Genomic DNA, 20,280 nt, shown 5'->3' with positions numbered 1-20,280 from the left:
AAATTAAGAAGTACATGGAAGTTGAATGCTCTAAAATTAACAGTGATAATAAGGTATTGTGGGTAGTGACACTGATGCAATTGTATTTCTTGACAACAGAGTTTCAGAAGCAGGAAGGCATGAAGACCCATCAGAAAAACATGCAGCTCTATGACACACCCTATGAACCAGAAGGCAGTGGTGTGGAATCTGATTCTGAAAGCGTGGTGAGTCAACGTTTACGAGAAAGCAAATTGCCACAGGATGATGACAGGCCTGCAGATGAATATGATCAGCCGTGGGAGTGGAATAAAGTCACTATCCCAGCTCTGGCAGGTAGGATTCTTAGATTCTGACCAGAAAATTCTCTCTTACAGCATTTGTTCTTCCTTTTGGGAGGGTTAGAATATTTTTGTTCTTTTGGGGTCAGAGGGAGGGGAGAAATCTCTGAAAAACAAATATGCGTAGTCTGAAATCTTCAGAAATGTGCAACGTTGCTTTTTTTTTTGGTGCTTCACCTATTGTCAACTGTGTGAACACTTAGTTAATGTTAATAAACATCTTGTTTCTCCCATCACTCAATCTTACCCATATTGCAATGAATGTCATGCAGACAGTGTTTACTGTTGAGTTAATCTATGATGAGAGAGTAGCTTTGCAAGGTCCTTACATTGTGGGCCAGTTCTTAAAGGGCTGGGACAAAAAGCTATGTAAAATAAGCAATGACATGCTTCTCCTCACAGGTGTTTTTTGATAGCTGTTATTTTCAATCTAATAGCAAGCATTTCTATGGATCTGAATTGCAGAACTTCTTAGTCACAGGTCTTGCAGAAAATGACTTGCTCTCCCTGCAGATGTCTGTGCTTCTTGTTGGTTATGTCCTCCTTCTTCTCTTCTGTTCCTTTGTGGAAATAGCTGAAGCAGCTTCATTCACTGATGTGATTCTGAAGGCCAGAAGCTTTTTCACTGGTAGAATCTCTATGCTTGCAGTAAGGAGGGGGAGCAGTAGATGTCATCTGCCTTGAATTTAGCCTTCAACACATTGTACTATGGCATTCTTGTTACCTAGTTTGAAATGCTGTATCCTAAGTAGGTAGGTAACAAGATGAGTTCCAGAACATCTGATACTTCCAGGCTATTGGCTACCAAAGGGTAGTGCTTAGTGATTTATACTCTTTTTGGACTCTGCATAAATGTGATTTCACAGGGGACCAATTCTGGAATCATTCCTGTTCAATGTCTTTGTCAGTAATCTTGTCAAGGGGAGGGAATGCACATTATCAAGTTTGGAATTACATCAAATGAGGGAGGTTCTGGGGGAATAGAACAGGCTGAAGAAATGGTCTGACAGCAAGCTTGTAAAATCCAACCAGAACAAACTTAAAAGGCAACTTAAAAGTTAAATAAGGCAAGAGTCTGACTTGATACGCAGAAGAAATTTTTTCCCCTTTAAGGACTGCCAAGCATTGGAGCTGACTGCCTAAGGAGATTTTGCAATCTTCATCTTCAGATATTTTTTATCCAGTATGAACGGATGGCTGAATAACGTTGTGAATTACCTGATCTGATCACATACTAGAGCCTGCCTTGACCAAGTTGGGCTAAGATGGTTGATGGTTGGACTAGATGATCTTGTAGGTCCTTTCCAACCTTATGGACCTATGAGCCTATAAGCACCTCCCAAGTTCTCTTTATACTTGAATTATTCCATGATTCTGCAATTCTGCGTACCATAATATTACCATGCTCCATAAATGGGGAATGACTTGTCTCCACAGCTCTACTGGGCTACTGTTGTATACGGCCTGTTGTGATACTGCCCTTGCTGGGAGTTTCTAACCTGATTGCCTGTTAGGTAGGTGGAGATGAAGGATACAAATGCATTTCTTTTGTAGCACAGTATAATCAAACTGTGGAGGTGCGTTGTGAGAGTGATGCTACCCCTATCCTTAGTTTATTTGTATGTCTTTATTTTGCAGTTGGTGTTAGATTTTTTCCAAACCAAGCTGATACCTGAACAGTCTATCCTGACAAGAGGAGATAGAAGCAAGTGACCTAGATGAACCTGAAGCAGCTGCTTAAAAATTAGCCTATTGCTGGAGTTCTATAGAAAAAAAAAGGAGGCCAGAGAAAGCTGATTTCTGCTTTCTAGCAGCGTGTTTCGCTTTGGCACATCAGATGTAAATAACCTTATGTGGATTCCAAAGTCAGTCACTTACATTAAGTATATGCTAATACTTGTTCAGAACCTGGATGTAATCCACCATCCAGTTCTGCTGCATGCTATGCAGTACAGTCTCTCTCTCTCTTTACACAGCATGAACTCTAACTCAGAATCTTAACCTGTTTATGTGACTTTGAGTAGAATGCACAGTTCTGGTCCTGAGTCCTGCTGTGTTGGCAGCAGGCTTCAGTTCAGGCTTGTCCAAGCTGACTCATCCCCTTTGTTAGGCCAGTTAAAATGTTTGCAAGAATTGTGCTTGGAGACTTGTCTGGCTGTGAGATCCTGGCTACAATTCTTGATCTGTGGTGTGTCGGGATAGGTTGGTCAGGTTGACCATATTCTAAGGAGAGGGCCCTTTTTCTGGTCTGCAGTGACAACAGATTGCTGTTGAAGAGTTCCTGCAAATAAACTGAACAGTTACTTCTGGCTGGATGAGTTATCTGAGAGATGTCCAAGTTTTTGCCATTTTGTCTAGTATTTGTTTGGCTGGAGGCATAATCAGTCATTCTTACCACTTGGGACTAGAGGTACTTTTGAGCAAAGAATATTTTATTTGAATAAAGCTCTTGGACTTTGATTTTGTTGTTGTTGTTGTTGGAGAGAAACCAATGCTTGTGTATGTGACACAAATCCTTAAATGTAGAATTCTTTGCATCTGTCTAACTCTACAGCTTCTTTTTGCAACATAGTGTAGTATAGTTTTTGCTTTGTGAGCTGAGCTTTTGGTCATGTAGTATTTTTGATAATTTTCCAATTAGCAAGAATAATGTCACTCAGTGATCTTCCAGCACTAGGATAGTAATTGTGTGTACCCAGAAGTCATTTTTCTTTCAATGTATATACAATAGCTAAGACAGAAACTTCATTGTTTGGTGACACTGAGATAGAACCTAAACATTTACTGTTCAACTCTGTGGGGCCAGGGCACATCTGTCTGCAGCGAGATCACACTTCATAGATTTCTCAATTAGTAATACAGTGGGCGCAGAAGGGAGATTGCTGGCTTCAAAAGTTATTGTACCCAGTGTCATGTGTGTGTGTGGAAATCTCAGGCCTTACTCTTTGTGTGTGGTGCATATCATAAGAAAGTGCTGAGTTTTAATTAAATCTAGAAAATAAAAGTATTCATTTCTATTGCATTTCTTATTTTTCAGTACTTCATGTTTGTGAAGTCATTGAGTCCTCTAATCATTTTCATGACCACCTTTTTTGATCCTTAATATTAGAGTGAATTCTGAAATAGTCTCTTTTGAGTGTTGATTTTAAAATATAACTTAGCATTGTCAATTCTTTCTTCATCATGTACTTCTTAATTTGTATATACGTGAATGTAAATTAACAAGGCACAATCTATCCAATATTACTAAGTTTTCTGATTTGCCTGTGAGTAAACATTCTTCTAAGGCATTAGGTAGTAAACTTTGATGAGAGCATACTAAATTAAAACATTGCTTCACAAAATTAACAGATTAAGAAGAAATTTAATTAAGAACTGTTATGATATGGTTGGATTCCTTATGGGCTCACATCAACATGCAGAGTTCTGTTTTACAGTGGTAGGGAAATATGCTTTTAGATGAATAAGATTTCTGCAATGGGGTGTGTCATTCATTATACATCACTATGTCTTAGGTACCTGGCTATTTGTTACAAAGCATTGTTTTAGGACTGTCTGCAGGCTGCTGTATAACCAGTTCTTTCTCTACTTAACTCTAATTCCTTGGATTTATAAATATTTAAAATAAGAAGAGATTCAACACCTAAGATTGAAACAATGAAATGGTTGCACTGGAGAAGTACTGACCCTATGATGAGGTGTGTGATTTGCTTTTCTGACTTTCTACATACCATGATTCTGTAATATAGCTGGCTAAACAGACTGGATGGGTTTTGCTTAATTCTGAGCTCAGGTGGATTTCTCTGAATAGCACAACGTTGACCTAAGTGGTATTAGAAATTCTTGCAAGGAGCAAGTCCCACTTCACAGACCCACAACTACCTGGAGCTGTGGAAGTTGTGAACCTGCAGGAACCTCCTGCTAAAACCTTGCGGTGATGAGAATTTCATCTGCAGGGAACAGCATGCGTTTGTGATGTGAAGATCGCGCACAATGAGCTTTATGCAGCAAACATTTTAAATTTGTTAGGAGGTGGATCTAGGAAAGAAGCCAAAATGGCAAGAAACACTAGAATTACCACGAAGTCAACTACTCGTGCAAGCCTTTTTAGGAAGACGTTTCTATGTCTGGCATGACTTCAAGATTTATTGCTGAAGCATGGAGAGAAACTGTCTGTCTCCAGCCTGGAGTCTGAGATGTGCCAAACTGAAGGTGTGCACAGGCTGTGATGGCTGAGCAGCAGGAGCAGGCCTGCAGTGATGCTCTTCAGCACCAGCTGGGCCTGGTGTGGCTGAGGCCTGAGGAGACAGCAGTGTTCAGCCTTCCTCAGGGCTGCAGCTGTTACTTGCAGTACTGAAATAAGTGGCTGTATGGAATGGAGTGCAGCATTTTGGCTGTCTGCAGCTTGAGTTCTTTCACAAACAGGTTTGGTTTTGTTTCATTGGAGGCAGTACAGAGAAGAAAGTAGGAAAGAAATAATGGCTTGAGCTGAAATGTGTTTTTAAAGGTGTTTATGAGATGTGGGGCAGGTCTTGTTGGACCTCCTGTTGAGCTAGGCAAACTAGTTTGCCCAGAAGAGCTGAGCCTGGCAAATTAACAGGAACAAAGTAGCTTTCTGGTATGTAAGTCTGCCTGAAAAAGGAGATAGCAAAACCAGAGAGTTGGTTTGAGAACTTCAAACTCACACTGATTCCTGCTTGGATGTGAGAGAAAACAGGCCATTCCATGGGGACACATGGGGAGAACAGACCTCTGGGAAAAGGAAGTGCACTCAAGGTCTGTAGAGCCCATCTCAGGATCACTTACTAAAATAAGTAACCCTCCGATATGCAGCAGGCCTTCCAGTAGTAGTTTTCACCACGTAGCACTGATCACAGAGCCCTTGAGGGAGGATCTTCAGATTCCAATCTTAGCCGCATGTGCTGGATGCAATTGCTAGTGCCAAGGATCCTGGTAAACATAAAGCAAGGCAACCCAGGCACACCAGCCCTGGAGGGATGAGCTACCAGCTACAGAGAGAAGAAGGGAGCCCACATGGACAGTGAAGAAAGGTAGGGGATGCATTCAGTTTCATAACTGATGACCACATAAACACAAATATTATGGTAATAAGAAACTTTTCACTCCTAGCTGCGTGGAGTTTAACTTCTTCACAGATATACTGCAGCTTTGCTGGTGAGTGGATTTATAGTGCCCTAAAAATTCATCCTGATAAGAGCATCACATGGGTTGTTGCCTGATTGAGTTATCACACTTGCCCGTTTTGTCTGCCTGGATATTTCTTTAGACAGCTTCTTCCTGCCAGTTTAGTTCAGAAAAAAAGAAATAGGGCAGGAGTCCAGAGACATGTCTGAGCTTTTCAGACAAAAACATTAAAAACATTTGAAATATAACTTTTTCTGTCCTATTTTTGCCAAACAAATCCCGTTTTTAACCACCATAACTTTGTAAAGATTTTGCTGCTACTTTTAAGAGCTAAAGTTTTATTTTGTTGTATGAACTAACTTCTGGTGTTGGGAAGATGCTGGTCAATCAGTAGTTGATAACATTAAGATCGCCTACTTTTACAGAGTTCCCGAATTACAGTGTCTGGGTGTTTCTTGAAGCTGAAACAACAGTGCTGTTAGTGTGTCACTTGCAAGTACACACATGCAGTATTTTTTGTTACATTTGAATGTACATTTCAAAATGTAACCATATTTTGCCATGTATAGCTCAGAATATGAATTAGTACATCTGTCCAATTTTGATAATATTTAGTGCCTAATTTCTCAAAGAGGGGCAATTTAGTAGTATTCTAAGACATGTGGGAAGCATATAAAATTAACCAAAGCAAAATGTTCCAAAAGGTTTTTCATGTCCAACACATTTGCATTCTGTGTGCATTGTATTATTGAAAATTACAGCTTTTTCCTGTTGCCCAATTGCTTTAAGGCAGTAATTATTACCAGACGTATGCCTAACTGTGTGTTACAAGCTGAGATCTGAATGCACATGATCTGCAACACGCTGCGGTAGTGAATCTCTGTAATTGTCTTCTCAACATTTTCATTTTCTCGAATGCTGCTGTTGAAATTCATAAAAAAGCTGGCTGCTGTACGTGCACTGTCATATTTCTCTGCTGATACAGTGAGGTTTGTTCAACCTGTTCCCCACTACGTGATTTTTGGAAACAATAATCCATCTAAGTCTGGTTACTTTACAATGAAGAGGCAAACCTCAGAAGACAGTGTCTACAAAGTGTAGATAGCTCCTTTCACTGCTTCTGTCAGTATTTGATCCCTCAGTCCTTTGAAGTTAAAGATACGTTGAATCTCTTAAGTGTGTTTTTTATAGGAACCTGTGCTTCATTAAATAACCATATTGCTTTTCTTTGTATAATACAGTTTGTGAGAGAAATGTAAGAAATGCAATTTTTCCTTTTCATCACTTCGTACTCTAGTCTTTCAATACTAAAACCTTGTGGCAATGTTGTAAAAGAAAACATTTTTAATTGATTGTAGATGGGTGTCACCTGTCTGAAAGTGCACCAGGATCACTGTGTGGATGATTCCATATAACCTTGGCCAAGCTGAGTTTGTGATGTTTTGTCTTGCCTATTCTGTAGCAGTTGAGTGAAAGCCTGTGCTAATTACTGCAAGGAGTACTCCAATATAATCTACTGGGAAAGACAACACCAAGTGTTAACATAAGCACTGGTAATTTTATCAGGGTTTAGAAGTGTGTGCATTTTGTTACTGGAAAGGCAAGACTTTTAGGACTGTATTTTGTGGTGTTAGAAACATTTCTGGATGATGAATATTACTTTGTAGAGAAACTGTTCTAATGGATGCATGCTCATTCTCCTTTTGAATTGTTTAACTTCTCCAAATGCTATAGCCATGCTGTTCCTTGTTAAACTTGACTGGAGAAGTAACTTTTGTATATCTTGCAGCCCAATTTAATGGAAGTGAGAAACGACAAGCATCTCCTTCCTCAAGTGACCAGCGCAGGCAATTAAGAGCACCTGGAAGAGGCTTTAAACCAATCAAACATGGCAGTCCAGAATTTTGTGGGATTCTAGGAGAAAGAATAGATCCAACTGTTCCACTGGAAAAGCAGATGTAAGTAACACCAGTAATTTCACTTTAGCTCTTTGCTTTCCTGCTTACAGGAGCAGCAGATGTCCTAGACTCAGTGTCCAGCTCTGCTTCTTCTGCATCCCCTCTGTTAGTGCATTCAGAAAACTGCTCGTTTCAATTCTGCAAAGTGTAAATTTATTTCTGTGGGAAATAATATAAAGTTAAATAGGAACTTCTCATTTCAGGAACAGTCAATTTCCTTTTGTAAGTTATATGCAGTTATTCTACTTAAAACCATACTTATTTTATTGCATTAAGAAAAGCAGGTATATTTCATGTACATACAAATTGTGCTTTGAAGCTTTGTAAATTCTGAGTTTATATTGCTGCATATCATGTTTCTAGTATCTCAGGAAATGCCTTGCATTTGTCCATAATACTGCTGTAGGGAGAATTTTGATGAGACAAGTAACAAAGCTTAAATAAAAGAGCCTGTTTCTGCTCTGTTGTGTCAGATCTGAGGGCGGTATTTAGAAGCAGTATTGTCAGCTCGAAATTCAGGTTCGGGGGGAATTCTGTGGGTTTAATCTATTATTTGCTAAGATGGCCTCTGTCCTGCATCATTACTGTTCCTCAGACTGTTCAGACAGACTGACAGGTGTGGAGGAGTGACCCAAAAGTATAGCCCCATGAGAGGGGACGGAAACTCCTGATTCATGAAGAAATAAAAAATCTTCCTGTGGAGCAATTTATACAGATTACACTGAAATTTGTGAGCAATAAATTGCTCCAAATTCTACCACTTCCTGAAGGGGAGTTGTGGTGAGGAGGGGTTGGGCCTCTTCTCCCTGATAAATAATGACAGGACGAGAGGGAATGGCCACAAGTTGCATCGGGGAAGACCTGAGGAAACATTTTTTCTCTGAAAGAGTGGTCAGGCACTGGAATGGCCTGCCTAGGGAGGTGGTTGAGGCACCATCCCTAGTGCTGTTCAAGAAGCGTTTAGATGAGGTGCTAAGGGATTTGATTTAGTAGTTGGGTAGGGATAGTGTTAGGAGGATGGTTGGACTAGATGATCTTGTAGGTCCTTTCCAACCTTATGAACCTATGAATAAGTTTTCCCACAGGTTCAGAGAGTGAAGTCAGAGATTTATGTTTATAATCCCTTAAGGGAGTCCCATTCTAGACACAGAATTTATTTTCAAATGAAAGGGAGGCCATAGCTTAGCATGAGTGTGAATATGCTCTGTGTCGGAATACTTCGTTCCTGAATGGTAGTGATCTTTGTAAGATGCAAGTCTGAGTCCTTTTTATACTTCCAGTTCTTCAAATGGAGATAATCTCTGTCAGTTGAATCTGAGAGATGGTGATTCCAACAGTTCCTTTTTCTTTGATGTACTATTTTTACATATGTTACTTACATCAGTATTTGGGGCCTGAAGATTGAAACAGCGAATATTACAGTCCATGTGGTATCATTTTCCACCTAGTCAGCCTCAGCCTTTGAGGCACCTGCTTGTTGATAAGAGGGTAGACTTACCTGGAACAGATGGAATAGCAGTTGCTATTGGGAGATCACTTACTTATGGTACAGAAAAAGTACTAATGGCTACAGATTTGGCTGTAAAACTTGGTCCTCATACTTGAATTGTTCCAGTCCACAGTGAAAAAAAAAATGCTCAAAATATTGTGGAAAGTTGAACATCTGTCATTTAACTTTATGCTCCTAAGTAGATTATTGTCACAGATATACACAATAGAGCTGCAATTTATATTATATAGCAGCTGTAATCTGCAGAGTTAGTTTTATTTCCTTTAATCATTTAAGTGTTAATCATACCAGATTGTTTTTGATTCTTTGTTCTGCAGGAGCAAAACTGAAATGAATGGCCAGTTGACAATAATTGGTCCAAAAATGGAAGAGATTGGATCTATTGGACTTTAGATTATTCGTAATAATTCAAAGTGCTCAATTTTTACTGTTGTGAGACTTCTTAAAAGCACTGTTCCATCCTTTCTTTAAGAATTGTTTTCTTTTTGTAGAGAAAAGCACAAGATCTGGAGGCATTAAAGCATGCAAATTAAGAGAACTTTTAATGTAATTTGGGAGTTTCCTAAACAGGCAGAAAGTCCAAGATGTAATATTATATAAAGAAATGACTTTCAGTTTCTTGTGACTAAGGAGTCCATAACCGTAAATAGCTACTTACAGATGCAGAGGAGTTGAATGAATTTGTTCAGCTTCCTCATTGTAACAGTGAAAGAGGAAAGTGTGCGTTCCATGCATTCTATTGAAAGTGAATCCCTCCCTTCTGTGCACACAGTCTGACTTCCTGTTTTGCCCTAACCAATTCAGAAACGGAATTGGATCGTGCATTTTGTGAGCTGTAATAACTGATCACACCTACTGCATGACTGATGCATCTGTTGTCTCTGCAGTGGAACTGTGGTCATATAGTGTCTGTAAGGTGGTCATTTATGAAATAAAGCAAATCAGTAAGACCATCTATAAACTACAGTCAGGATGCTTTCTGTTTGCCTTAGAAAGTGTGTGATTGTGTTTGAATTCTGCTTCCAAGTTTGTACTGTATGCTGCTGTTTTCCAGGATACCTCAGAAGATATATATGTCTTCAGGCTGTCCTGTGCTTTTGCATTGGTGTGTTTTACAAGTTATTTTACAGTTTTGTACTCACATAATTCACAGCTGAATCTTTGAACTTTCTGTACAAATATCCATATGTTGACATCTTAAAAAATAGACACGCCCAGGGCAAACAGCCACAATATAGTTGAAACTGCAGTTTAGGCAGGAACTTTAAACTTATTATAGCACTATGCTTATCTTTAGCTAGCTGTAACAGGAGCAAGCCAAATGTCCCATTTACACGGGCATATGATTCACAAGCAATTACACTTCTCAGCACTGCTGTTGACTCTCAGCTGTAGCCAGAACAGCTTCCAGACATCATTTCTGAATCAGATGTTCTCCCATCAGCAGCTGACTTGAAATTTTGCTGTATTTTTTTCTGACTGTTATGAGCATCAGGTTGTTTTTGTTATTGTTTTTTTTTTTCCCTGAAATCAACTCTGTGATTGTTCTCTATGAACCTCTCTGCCAAGTGGGAAACAGGCAGCCCAAAGAATGCGTCAGATACTTCCCTCTGAATATCAGGTACCTCCATGATTTGGGCTAGGTATCATTTTATTTTGGCTGTATTTGGTCCTTTAGGAGAAAAGAAAGAAGTACAATTCTTAAATAATTGAAATGTTTTTTATGCTCTCTCAAATGCATTTTCTGATTGACAGTATTACTATTCTTCCTTACATTCAGAAGACAATTTAGTCTTAAAACTGCTCCTTGAAAAGTTTTCTTCAGCAGTAAATAACAGGTGAAGTGCCTGAAAACAGAAGCATCACAAACAGCACTGAAACAGAGATATGATGGAGCTCCTAGGGTACCCCTTTCTAGTCTGTCTTGTATACGCTGCAGTATAACCTTACTTCTAGCTTTCTTTGCAGACTGTGTTTGTTTGTAGCCATACACATGATTATTTTTTTCTTTTGAACACCAATTTTCATTTAGCATTCATTCATAAGATTTGATGGTGGAGCTGACATTGGCTCAGCATAGCTAAAAGTGTGGTTTCTGACAGAAGAACCCATTTGTTTATTTATATTTCAGTTGGAGCATCTGTCAGAGTAAGATAAACAGGGAAATAAATACAGAACAAAGAGAAAGGAAACTTTTGCACAGGGCCAGTCTTTGTTCCTGGTAATGACAAGGAAAGAACATTCCAGATGCATGCATTATCCTGCTCAGGCAGGTGGGGAGGTGTTGTACTGTAGTGCTTCAGAGTGCATCCAGTACTTGCAGGAAGGGGGAGATCTGCCTCAGAGATGCAGTCAACCCTATGGAGGGCCAGGCTCATTATCTCACTGAAGAATATTTTGGGAAGGATCAAAGCACTTACTACTGGGTTGCAAATTTTTACTTGCTGATACAGAGCAGCAGGTACTGAGGAGATTGTTTGCAGTGGTCAGTTTAGTAAAGGATCCACTTCATTTCTCCCCATTCACTTTCTTTTCCTATGTAGAAGACTACACCTACTCCACTATTGCTCAAAACTGGGGTTAAGTTCACCAATTCTATCACATGCTGTCCTGATCTGACTTTTTTTCTTCAGCTGAAACAAACTGCCAAACTGCAAGCCTTCACAGGTGGCAGTGTTAATTTTAGATAAAGCAAGCATTGTATTTTTTTTATCTGCATTGTATTAGGTCTTAAAGATATCCATATGATGCTAACTGCTCTTTGTACCTTAAAGAAATAAAGTAGTAAAGTACTATAAGTTGGGAGACTTTATTAATCTCTCTGATTTTTTCTAGATGGTATCATGGAGCAATCAGTCGGACCGATGCAGAAAACCTTTTACGTTTATGTAAAGAGTGTAGCTACCTTGTAAGAAACAGTCAAACAAGCAAGCACGACTATTCTCTTTCACTGAAGTAAGTACTTACAATTAAAACATAGTAATTATTATTTAAAATCCTTAACTTCTGTGGTGCAAGAAGGGAAAATTATTCAGTCTGTTACTGCACTAATTCAGCTCCAGATGGCACCTGGAGAGTTTGAGACTGTCAGCCTACATGATGTACAGTGGCAGTTGCTGAATTAAGACCTTGTAATTTGGGTATGGTAGGAGGTTTTTAGTCTTCCTTTGGTGCCCATTAAACTAAATAAACTTGGATTTTTTTTCTGGTTCTGATTTGAAATGCTTTGCTTCTTCTGCTTCAGGTTGAATAAATATTTGAAGAGGAGCAAGCTTACTCCTTTTGTAAAAGGCACTTGATTTATGCATGGAAGGAAGGCATTTTGTTGCAGAGCTCAACGGTATTGGTTCGGTTATTGGAAGTAATGAGCCAGATCAAGGGGAAGATCTACAGAATTAGGAAATAAATATTGTTCCAATTCCAGTACTGGTTTTTGCATCACTTCCCTTGGCTGGGCAGAGTACATTACAGATCATTGCTTCAACATATGCTCATTTGCATATCCAGCAGATGAAGTTCTCACATTCCCAGGTTTTCCATGCAGGAGAACAGGAAGGCACCTGACCCTTCTTATTAGCTGTACAGAGACAAAGAAAATTGTCTACTTGCTTTTCTTGATCCAAGATAGGCTCTGACATGGAACTGATTTTCCTAGGTAGGAAAAGCAGACCTTGTTTCCTTCTTGGTGTTTTTTTGAGGATTTTTTTGGTTGGTTTTGTTTTTAAACCAGCATTACTCCTGACAGCATAACTTATAAATGGTTTACTTAAAGAGCTGTTCTTCAAGCACGTTTTACTGCTGCAGTAATGGTAGTACTTGATGGTAAAGCTTTCAGATACAGTACAGAGTTTTGTATGTCCTTAGGTTAATTAGAAATAAAGGGCAGTATCTGTTCTAGCCCCACTTTACCTGGATGGTCTAAGCAGTAGATATCAAATCGGTTTTCTGTCTTTATTTTAGACATAGTAGAAGTGCATGTGTTAACCTAGTTTTTAGATTCTGTTCTCATGTTTTGTAGGATTCATTAAAACCTCAACTCCTTTGTTATAGTTGTGACCTCTGTACAGTAGAGGTCTGCCTTGAGCTAGGAAAGACCTGTTTGAGAGATATAGTTCAGTTCATTTTGTCACTTTTGTCTTCTGATCTGTGCATTCTCTGATGCAGTTTTTCTCTAGCTACTTTCAGGCAACAGCTTGATAGCATATGCTTCAGATATATGTAGGGCTTAACTTTTCATATTCTGTATGTCTTAAAATACAAATTTTATTATTGAAGAATGCCATAGTGTTTCACTTAATTCTTACCTTTGAACAATGACTTGATATTTAACAAGAGGTAAGCTCTAAGGAAAAAAAAGTTAAATTCTTGTGAATCTGCTGCAGTGTTTAGTTATCCTTACTTCTCCTGGTGTTCTTTATTTTTCTTTGTGTTTCAAAAATTTTTACACCTGAATGCTGATCCCTAATGGTCTTTCAGTGTGTTGCATTTCAGAATCTTCTAAACTAGATTTGTCTCGTGACACTTAGCTTAAGTTTCCTCAGCATTTGATTTATGAATTTCTGACGTCCTTCAACCTGTGTTTTCTGGAATATAAAACAAGTTTTCAGTATGTTTCAGCTCTTCTTCTGTACATTTGTCAAAACCACTACCAAGCTCACCTGTTGATGTAACTGTGTGCCACTTCCCTGTGGTGATGATTATTCTCCCATAGCACCTCTAGTGCTTACATCATTCTCTCAAGCCCATGGTATTTCACTTAGAATTCATGTGCTATCCATTAACCAGTCAGCAGTTTCCTTTTTTTTCTAGGAACTTTTGTGATGTCCTGCAAATGCCACCATTGTTTTCTCTCAAAATATCTAGTTAAATAAAAAATCTTGTCATTTAGCAATGTATTAGTTATCATGCAAACCTCCTTCCTCTTCTAGCAACCTGCTTCTGTTTTGCTTTCCATCTTGCTGACCATTACCATTTGGAAACTACTCACAAAGTTAATATTTGATACTGGTGTTTCCAAACACCTTATTCCTACTCACTGCTATAGAATTCTCCTCCATTCAGTACTCTCCATGTGTAATTCATTGTACTTTTTGAGTTCTTTTCCAAAGAGGATTATTTAAAAAAAAAAAATCCAGCTTGTGGACATTAAAGCTTCTGAGAGTTTTGGTAATGGAAGAGAATTCTTGTTCGTTAAGCTCAGAAAGTGGCGTTCTCAGTTTTCAGATTAATTAAAATCTTTGTGAGGAGATGTTTCAACCAATCAGGCTGGTGTATGACTATGTTTAGATATAGGAAATGAGCCTTTCAAAGTACCAAGCACATGCTGCTATGTGGGGCTCTGATTCCTTTGCTCAGAGGTAACTAATCAGTATGTGATGAGGTTATTTTGCACCGAGTATCCTGAAATAGAGCCAGGAATCTCTTCATGCATTTAATTCTCATGAGGTCTTATATATACTCACTGGCAGGTCTTGTGGGATCTCCTGCTTCCTTCATTAAAATGTAAAATACAGTGTATGTACTCATTTCTAAACTATGCTATTTTTCACCTGAATTTCCTCTGAATTTGACTCTAGCTATATGTTTCCTTTACAGTATGTGTTGTTATCTCTGTGGGGAGCTTTAGTCTCCAACTCCTTTTACATTCTGGTATGTGGGTTGTTTTTTTTTTTTTTTTTTTAATTTTGTTTGTTTGTTTTTTGCATTGCTCTGTATTTCCAGAATACAGAGCAATGTAATGTGTAATTAATCTGTATTTCAATCACAGTTCTGGGCATTACTGCAGATACTGTTTTTCTGGATATCCTTCCAATTGATAGAACTAAATCCTTTGAGTATTAAATGAAGTGACATCATGTACTGCTGGTGTACCTGATGTCACAGTGGGAGTGACAGCTTAAGGAGTCCTGTGTCTTGCCCTGTGGGACATTAAGAGAAATCTCAAGCCTCTGTCCTTACACAATGTCATTGACTTAAGTGATGGGCTACGAAGTTTTCCAGTAGGGCTGCCAGTGTTCAGATGGTTTTGCATTCTTCCCAGTGCTCCAGTTTTCGGTGAGATTTATGAGATGATTTGTTTCACCTCCCATTTTCATCAGGACAGATGTGTGGTTTGTATGGAAGTGCTCAGAAGAAGATGCAGGGGATAATTGGTAGGATTAACCACAGGCATAATGGCACTCAGCCATCCTCTTCTCAGTCTGTACTGGGGAAGTATATAACCTAGTTTATACTAGGTAAAATTACTTCTCTTTGAAGAAAAGAGCCTCTGGAACATTCCAGTGCAAACTGAAGTTGCTGGATGATATTACTGGCAGGCAGGCAGTTGATTTTCATCATCATCAATAGGATATGAGGCTGGCTTTTACATCAGAAGGAAAAAAGAGATGAAGGAGCTGCAGGATTTTGGCTGCTGGTGTGATAATGGATGGAACTGTATTTAGGTGCCTAATAACAGTGTCTTCTGTAATGTGAGCCCCAACTTTGTTATAATGTACCTCTTGTACACAGAACAAGACTCATGTTGTACTAATTCATTGCCCTCCTCACTGCATCATCAAGACTGGGAGGAGAGGGTTTGCTCTCTTTTTGTGTAGCAGTCTTGGTGGTGTTTGAAGTCTTGTGTGGGAGACCTGTACGGACAGGATTTGGACATTGCTGCTAAATGTACATAGTAAAACGAAGTTTACAACAGTTTCAGTGTCAAACTTCTGTTTTATTTTATGACGTATTTATGATGAAGTGTAAGGGTGTTTTGCAGTCTGACAGTACACTGTGAAGATATATGGTAGTTCTGAGGGAAACAAGTAAAACTGTAGCACAAAAATAACACTCACCAGCTATGTGCAATTTGCTCTCATTATAAATTTGCGGTCATGTCATTGTTTTGTTTACCTACAATAATTGCATTAAGATGTGGTTCTTGAATTGTATCTCTAGAGTTGGTAGGTGCCATGGTAGAAAAAATAAGCTGCACTCTGTAAGTAGTTCTGTGCTGGTTGGACTCCACTTCTGCTTAAAAACATGCTCTGCATACTTCCTGTATCTTCCTCTGGTATGTCTGCATGATGTCCTTGTTTTGTGTAAAGGATAAGGCTGGTGTTTCCAGGGAATGACCTACCAGGAAGCTGTCAGTGACACAAACTCAAGCGTATCCTAATGTGAAAGAGCTGTCTATGAAGGTGACTGCAGTTTTAACTATTTCCTGTCATGATTTCAGTAAATTGACTGCTATGGAAATTGAACACACTTATAGGAGGTTGTGTTAAGATATAGGTAGTGTCCTTATGACCCACAGTCTGGTGATTCTGCTACAGTCATCCTGTCTTGTGGGAGAGGCTGCTAGGTTTTTGATGTCTGTTTCTCAGAGGCTTTTTGAACAGAAGTGTGTAGTTTTCCTGCTTCCCAAAGACTATGTCACTGTCATGCCTGTGGTATAGTTATAGTAACTATACTTTCTATTTATTTAGTTAGTTCTATATATTTGTTAGTTCTATTAGGTTCTATTTATTTAGTTATTTTTCTGTGTAAGATGCTTGCTGGATAATGTTATGCTCCACTCCTTCCTTTTTATTCTTTCTTGTCAGAGCATATTCTATACCTTGAAAACTAAGTGCCCTGATTGCCAGCCCTGTAGTGTTATGTTTTGCAGGAATAGCTGAGGTTTTTATTTCAGGCTGTAGAGGAGATGTCATTTTTTCCCTGGCATACGAAGAGAGGAGTTTCCTTTACTGCAGTATGCCATTGCCTGCATCAGAATTTACTTGGAAAAGTCACTGGAGACAAACTCTTTGGAAATACTTTATAAAATTTTGGGAATATTCCATGAAGTTTGATGACCTTGTTCCTGAGAAAGAAAGAAAAAGAGTTTACATTTATGTTTGCCCGGTCGATGGTGTTAAGTAACTGCGCTGTGTTCAACTAGAACAGATATCCAATAAGAGAATAATCTTGCTGGTAAATTTAAAAAGCAGCATTTGTGTAGTGTTGTCATGGTTGCAGTGAAGAAGCATGTGAATGTATCCTTTTCCAAATATATCAGTGCTGGAATAGGAAACTGCACTAAATAAAAGCTGTAAACAGAGTGAGAACTCAGTAGGTTATTGCCATTGTCAGCTAAACACTTCTCTAATAATTCAGTTGTAATTTGATTGAAATTATTGCTGTCTGACTGGCATTGAGTGCTAAAATAGTACATTTAGAAAGCAAATATTGTCATCTTCTTTTAGAAACACTAAAGACTTTTCTTCCAGTAGTAGCAAACTGTAGCATGGTATTGTCATAGGTTGACTGAGGCTTGTGTGGAGCATCAGTATCCTTTTCACAGGCCAGACTAGATATGTAAAACAAGGAATTATTAATTTTGTTCTTGTGGCATCTTAGTGTTGCTGTAACTATAAGAAATTTGAGGAAAGAATTACTGCTGTGAGGAGCACTTAGCTACCCATAGTCAGCATCCTCCCATTGGGGGTGGTCCATTCAGGATCCTGGCTGAGGTTTTTCTCACTTAACACAGACTTAACTAGCACAAGTATGACAAACCCAAGTAGCTGTGGTTAACAAAAGCAGTGGAATGCAGCAGCAGGCACAGCGCTTCAGAGGCTTCTGGAGCTCTTCTTGATGGGTATGATGTGTGGACACTGACAGCTCAGAGGTGATCTCCCCAGAATAGTAGATCAGGAACAGAAGCAAGGTGATATGCTTTGGACTGTCCATGATCCACTGGAATATGAAAGGGTAGTTAGTCTCCAACAGACCCTTAGAGCAAATGAGAGTCAATATACACGATAGTTTTTGTTGGGAAGAGGTGAGAGGCAGGCAGGATGTCTGTTTACCCACAGGAGTGACTCCATGAAATGAAGGAGTACATATATTGAAGTATCCATGAGGGAGAAGTAGCATCCATAGGGAAAATTTATACAAATGCACACACGTGCACGAGTAAACTCACAGTTCATCCATGTTCTGTGTAGAAGCACTTGGCTATTTAATGCCAACTCCTGTCAAATCCTCTAATTTGTGTTGAGAGCAAGCTCTTCTGTGAATGTGGATTACTTTCAGGTTTCATTATATATATGGAGGTTAACTGTAAAAACAAGTTCCAACATTAAGCTTATGGAACTGCGCTACTAGTGTTTTCCTTCAAGATGTGTGGAAATCGCTAGCGTATTATGGGGCAAATAACAAAATGGTCCTTGTGTAATAAAATCAGTCACATTACAAAGTAGAAAGATGGAGATTTAGTTTACTTTTGTGAAAAAAGTCACCCTATGGAAAAAGATTCTGAGAAGTTTGCTGACTGCCAGCTACAGGTGGACAAAATTAGAGAACCTGAAACAGATGTTTCTACACTACAGTTCCAAGCCTATTTAAGTGGTAGAGGAGAAAAGGAGGAGGAGTACTCCAGGTGAGGCCTCACCAGCCAAGAGCAGAGGAGCAGGATCACCTCCCTTACCCTGCTGACCACGCTGCTCTTGATTCAGCCCGGGATGCAGTTGGCTTTCTGGGTTGTGAGGGCACATCGCTGGCATAGGTCCAGCGGCCATCCATCAGTACCTGCAGGTCCTTTTCAGCAGGGCTGCCTGCGTCTCTCTGAATGGCATCCCCTCTCAGGTGTGTCCATAACCTTGCAGAGGGTACACTCCATCCCGCTGTGATGAAGATGTTAAATGGCACTTGTCCCAGTGCTGAGCACTGAGGGGCACCTCTTGTCACTGTTACTTGTGTTCTCTGTGTTCCTTTGGGGTTGTAGATGCTTGGCCCTCTCATACCCCCTCACTCATTCCTTAAACCCAGATTTAATTGCATAAGGCTAAGTGAAAACTTGAAATCTGTACTCCTGATAACTGTGTCACTGCTGCCAATGAAATACCCAGCTGCAAGCTTCTTCATTTAAGGACTGCTTTTTACTAGCAAGTAGGGTGGTGGAATAAGTGGAGGGAGAGGTATAGAAGAAAGAGGAGAGCTATCATGCTCGTGTTTCAGGTGTATAGCCATGAATTCAATGCACGTCAAGCTCTTGTAGATGTAGATGCTCTGTGGAATTTAACAGTAGAAAAATCTCAATTTGTATACTGCCTTAAGTTTCAGTCTAGCTCAGTGAAATTCAGCCACCTGCTGGGCTGTAATAGCTAAAGCAGAAGCAAAAGGACAAAAGAGGGACTCCATTTATAGAACACTGTACTAGTGAGGTTGTATCTGGTGTGACGCCTCCTATAAAAAAAAAAGAAAAGTCAAAAATGGAGCAGGTCCAGAGGCAGGGCCACTGGAAAGGTTGGTGGATGTGACTTCATGGCACTGAGCCTGGCCACTCTGCTCTAGAGAAAGTGAGGTGGTGAGAGTTGGAATGCCTTACCAGGGAAGTTACTGAGAATAAGGCTGTTTGTTGGACAGCGAGTCACAAGCTGCAGCAAGGAGTTGTCATTGGAACTTCTTCCCTGAGAGAACAATGCAGCCCTGGGACCGGGCTTGGATAGGACAGGAGATGTTTATCCTCACAGGTGTTCTGAAACTGCACGTACAAAGCACTCAGCAACCTGGTAGGCAGGTCCTGCTGGGGACATGGAGTTGGACTGGATGGAAACAGACATGTGGTGGTGTATAGATGTACTTTAAGCCCTAGCTGGAATAGAATTAAAATTACAACAATTAACAACTATTATAATTCTTAATTAAAATGGTTAACACATTTAGCAGTCATCTTTTAACTATGTTACAGTGGTAAAAAAAAAATAAAAAAACATTTCCTGGTATTTGGGCATTGATTTGCCTTAGGAAGTAAAGGTTACAAGTTTGACACTGAGTGGCATGTGCTGGCAGAGATGAAAGGTAACTACTTTCTCTAAAAATGGTAGAGGAAAGATCCTGTATGGGTTGGTTTACCTGGAGCCTTTGTTACTGTGCATTTCTACAGACTTCCACATAGTTATTTAGAATGCGTGAAAACAGCTGGCAGATTTAGATGGCTAACTTCTGTCCAAATACTACTAATAAAGAATGTAGGAAAAGGGAAATCCAGTGATGTAAAAGTTGTTGAAGTATGCTTGCCTGATGGGTGGTAAAGGCTCATTTTCTCTGGAATGAATTGGTGGGTAATTTCAAAATTAACAGTACCTCTGTCTGTGTTTATTCACTGTAATAAAGATTCCCAGCTTGATGTCCTGAAGACGACAACATGTGATTTTGATCCTCCTGAAATGTACTCTAATTTAAATTCATCTCAAAACACTGAGCAAAATTTCCTCTAGCACTGTTTATTTGCTGGCTTTGAGACTTTTGTGGCCATAACAAGTACACAATTCTCAGCTCTGCACAAAATTTTATCAGAACCTCCAAGATGCTCTGCTAC

The 20,280-nt window shown here is 39.4% G+C and overlaps 1 protein-coding gene and 1 long non-coding RNA gene across 3 annotated transcripts in view; one reads left to right on the top strand and one right to left on the bottom strand.

Moving 5' to 3' along the window:
* LOC136053533 (uncharacterized) overlaps positions 1–20,280 on the bottom strand; it is a 229,227-nt gene that overhangs the window by 152,415 nt on the left and 56,532 nt on the right. The window lies entirely within an intron of this gene.
* Positions 1–20,280, top strand: part of SHB (SH2 domain containing adaptor protein B) — a 70,041-nt gene that overhangs the window by 41,278 nt on the left and 8,483 nt on the right. The window contains exons 3-6 of one of the 2 annotated variants that reach the window (XM_065744267.1): positions 100–315; positions 7,255–7,423; positions 11,769–11,888; positions 12,444–12,552. In XM_065744267.1, the coding sequence (XP_065600339.1) occupies positions 100–315; positions 7,255–7,423; positions 11,769–11,888; positions 12,444–12,447 (509 nt within the window). In that variant the 3' untranslated portion in view covers positions 12,448–12,552. Of the gene's footprint in view, positions 1–99; positions 316–7,254; positions 7,424–11,768; positions 11,889–12,443; positions 12,553–20,280 lie in introns of those variants that run through there. The other variant, XM_065744268.1, reaches the window with a different exon arrangement.

This window comes from Cyrtonyx montezumae, unplaced genomic scaffold (genome assembly GCF_038088225.1).
Source record: "Cyrtonyx montezumae isolate F1298 unplaced genomic scaffold, pur_monq_1.0 scaffold_30, whole genome shotgun sequence".
NCBI lineage: Eukaryota > Metazoa > Chordata > Aves > Galliformes > Odontophoridae > Cyrtonyx > Cyrtonyx montezumae.
Note: the sequence above shows the minus strand (reverse complement) of the source record. Positions and strands in the feature narration are given on the sequence as shown.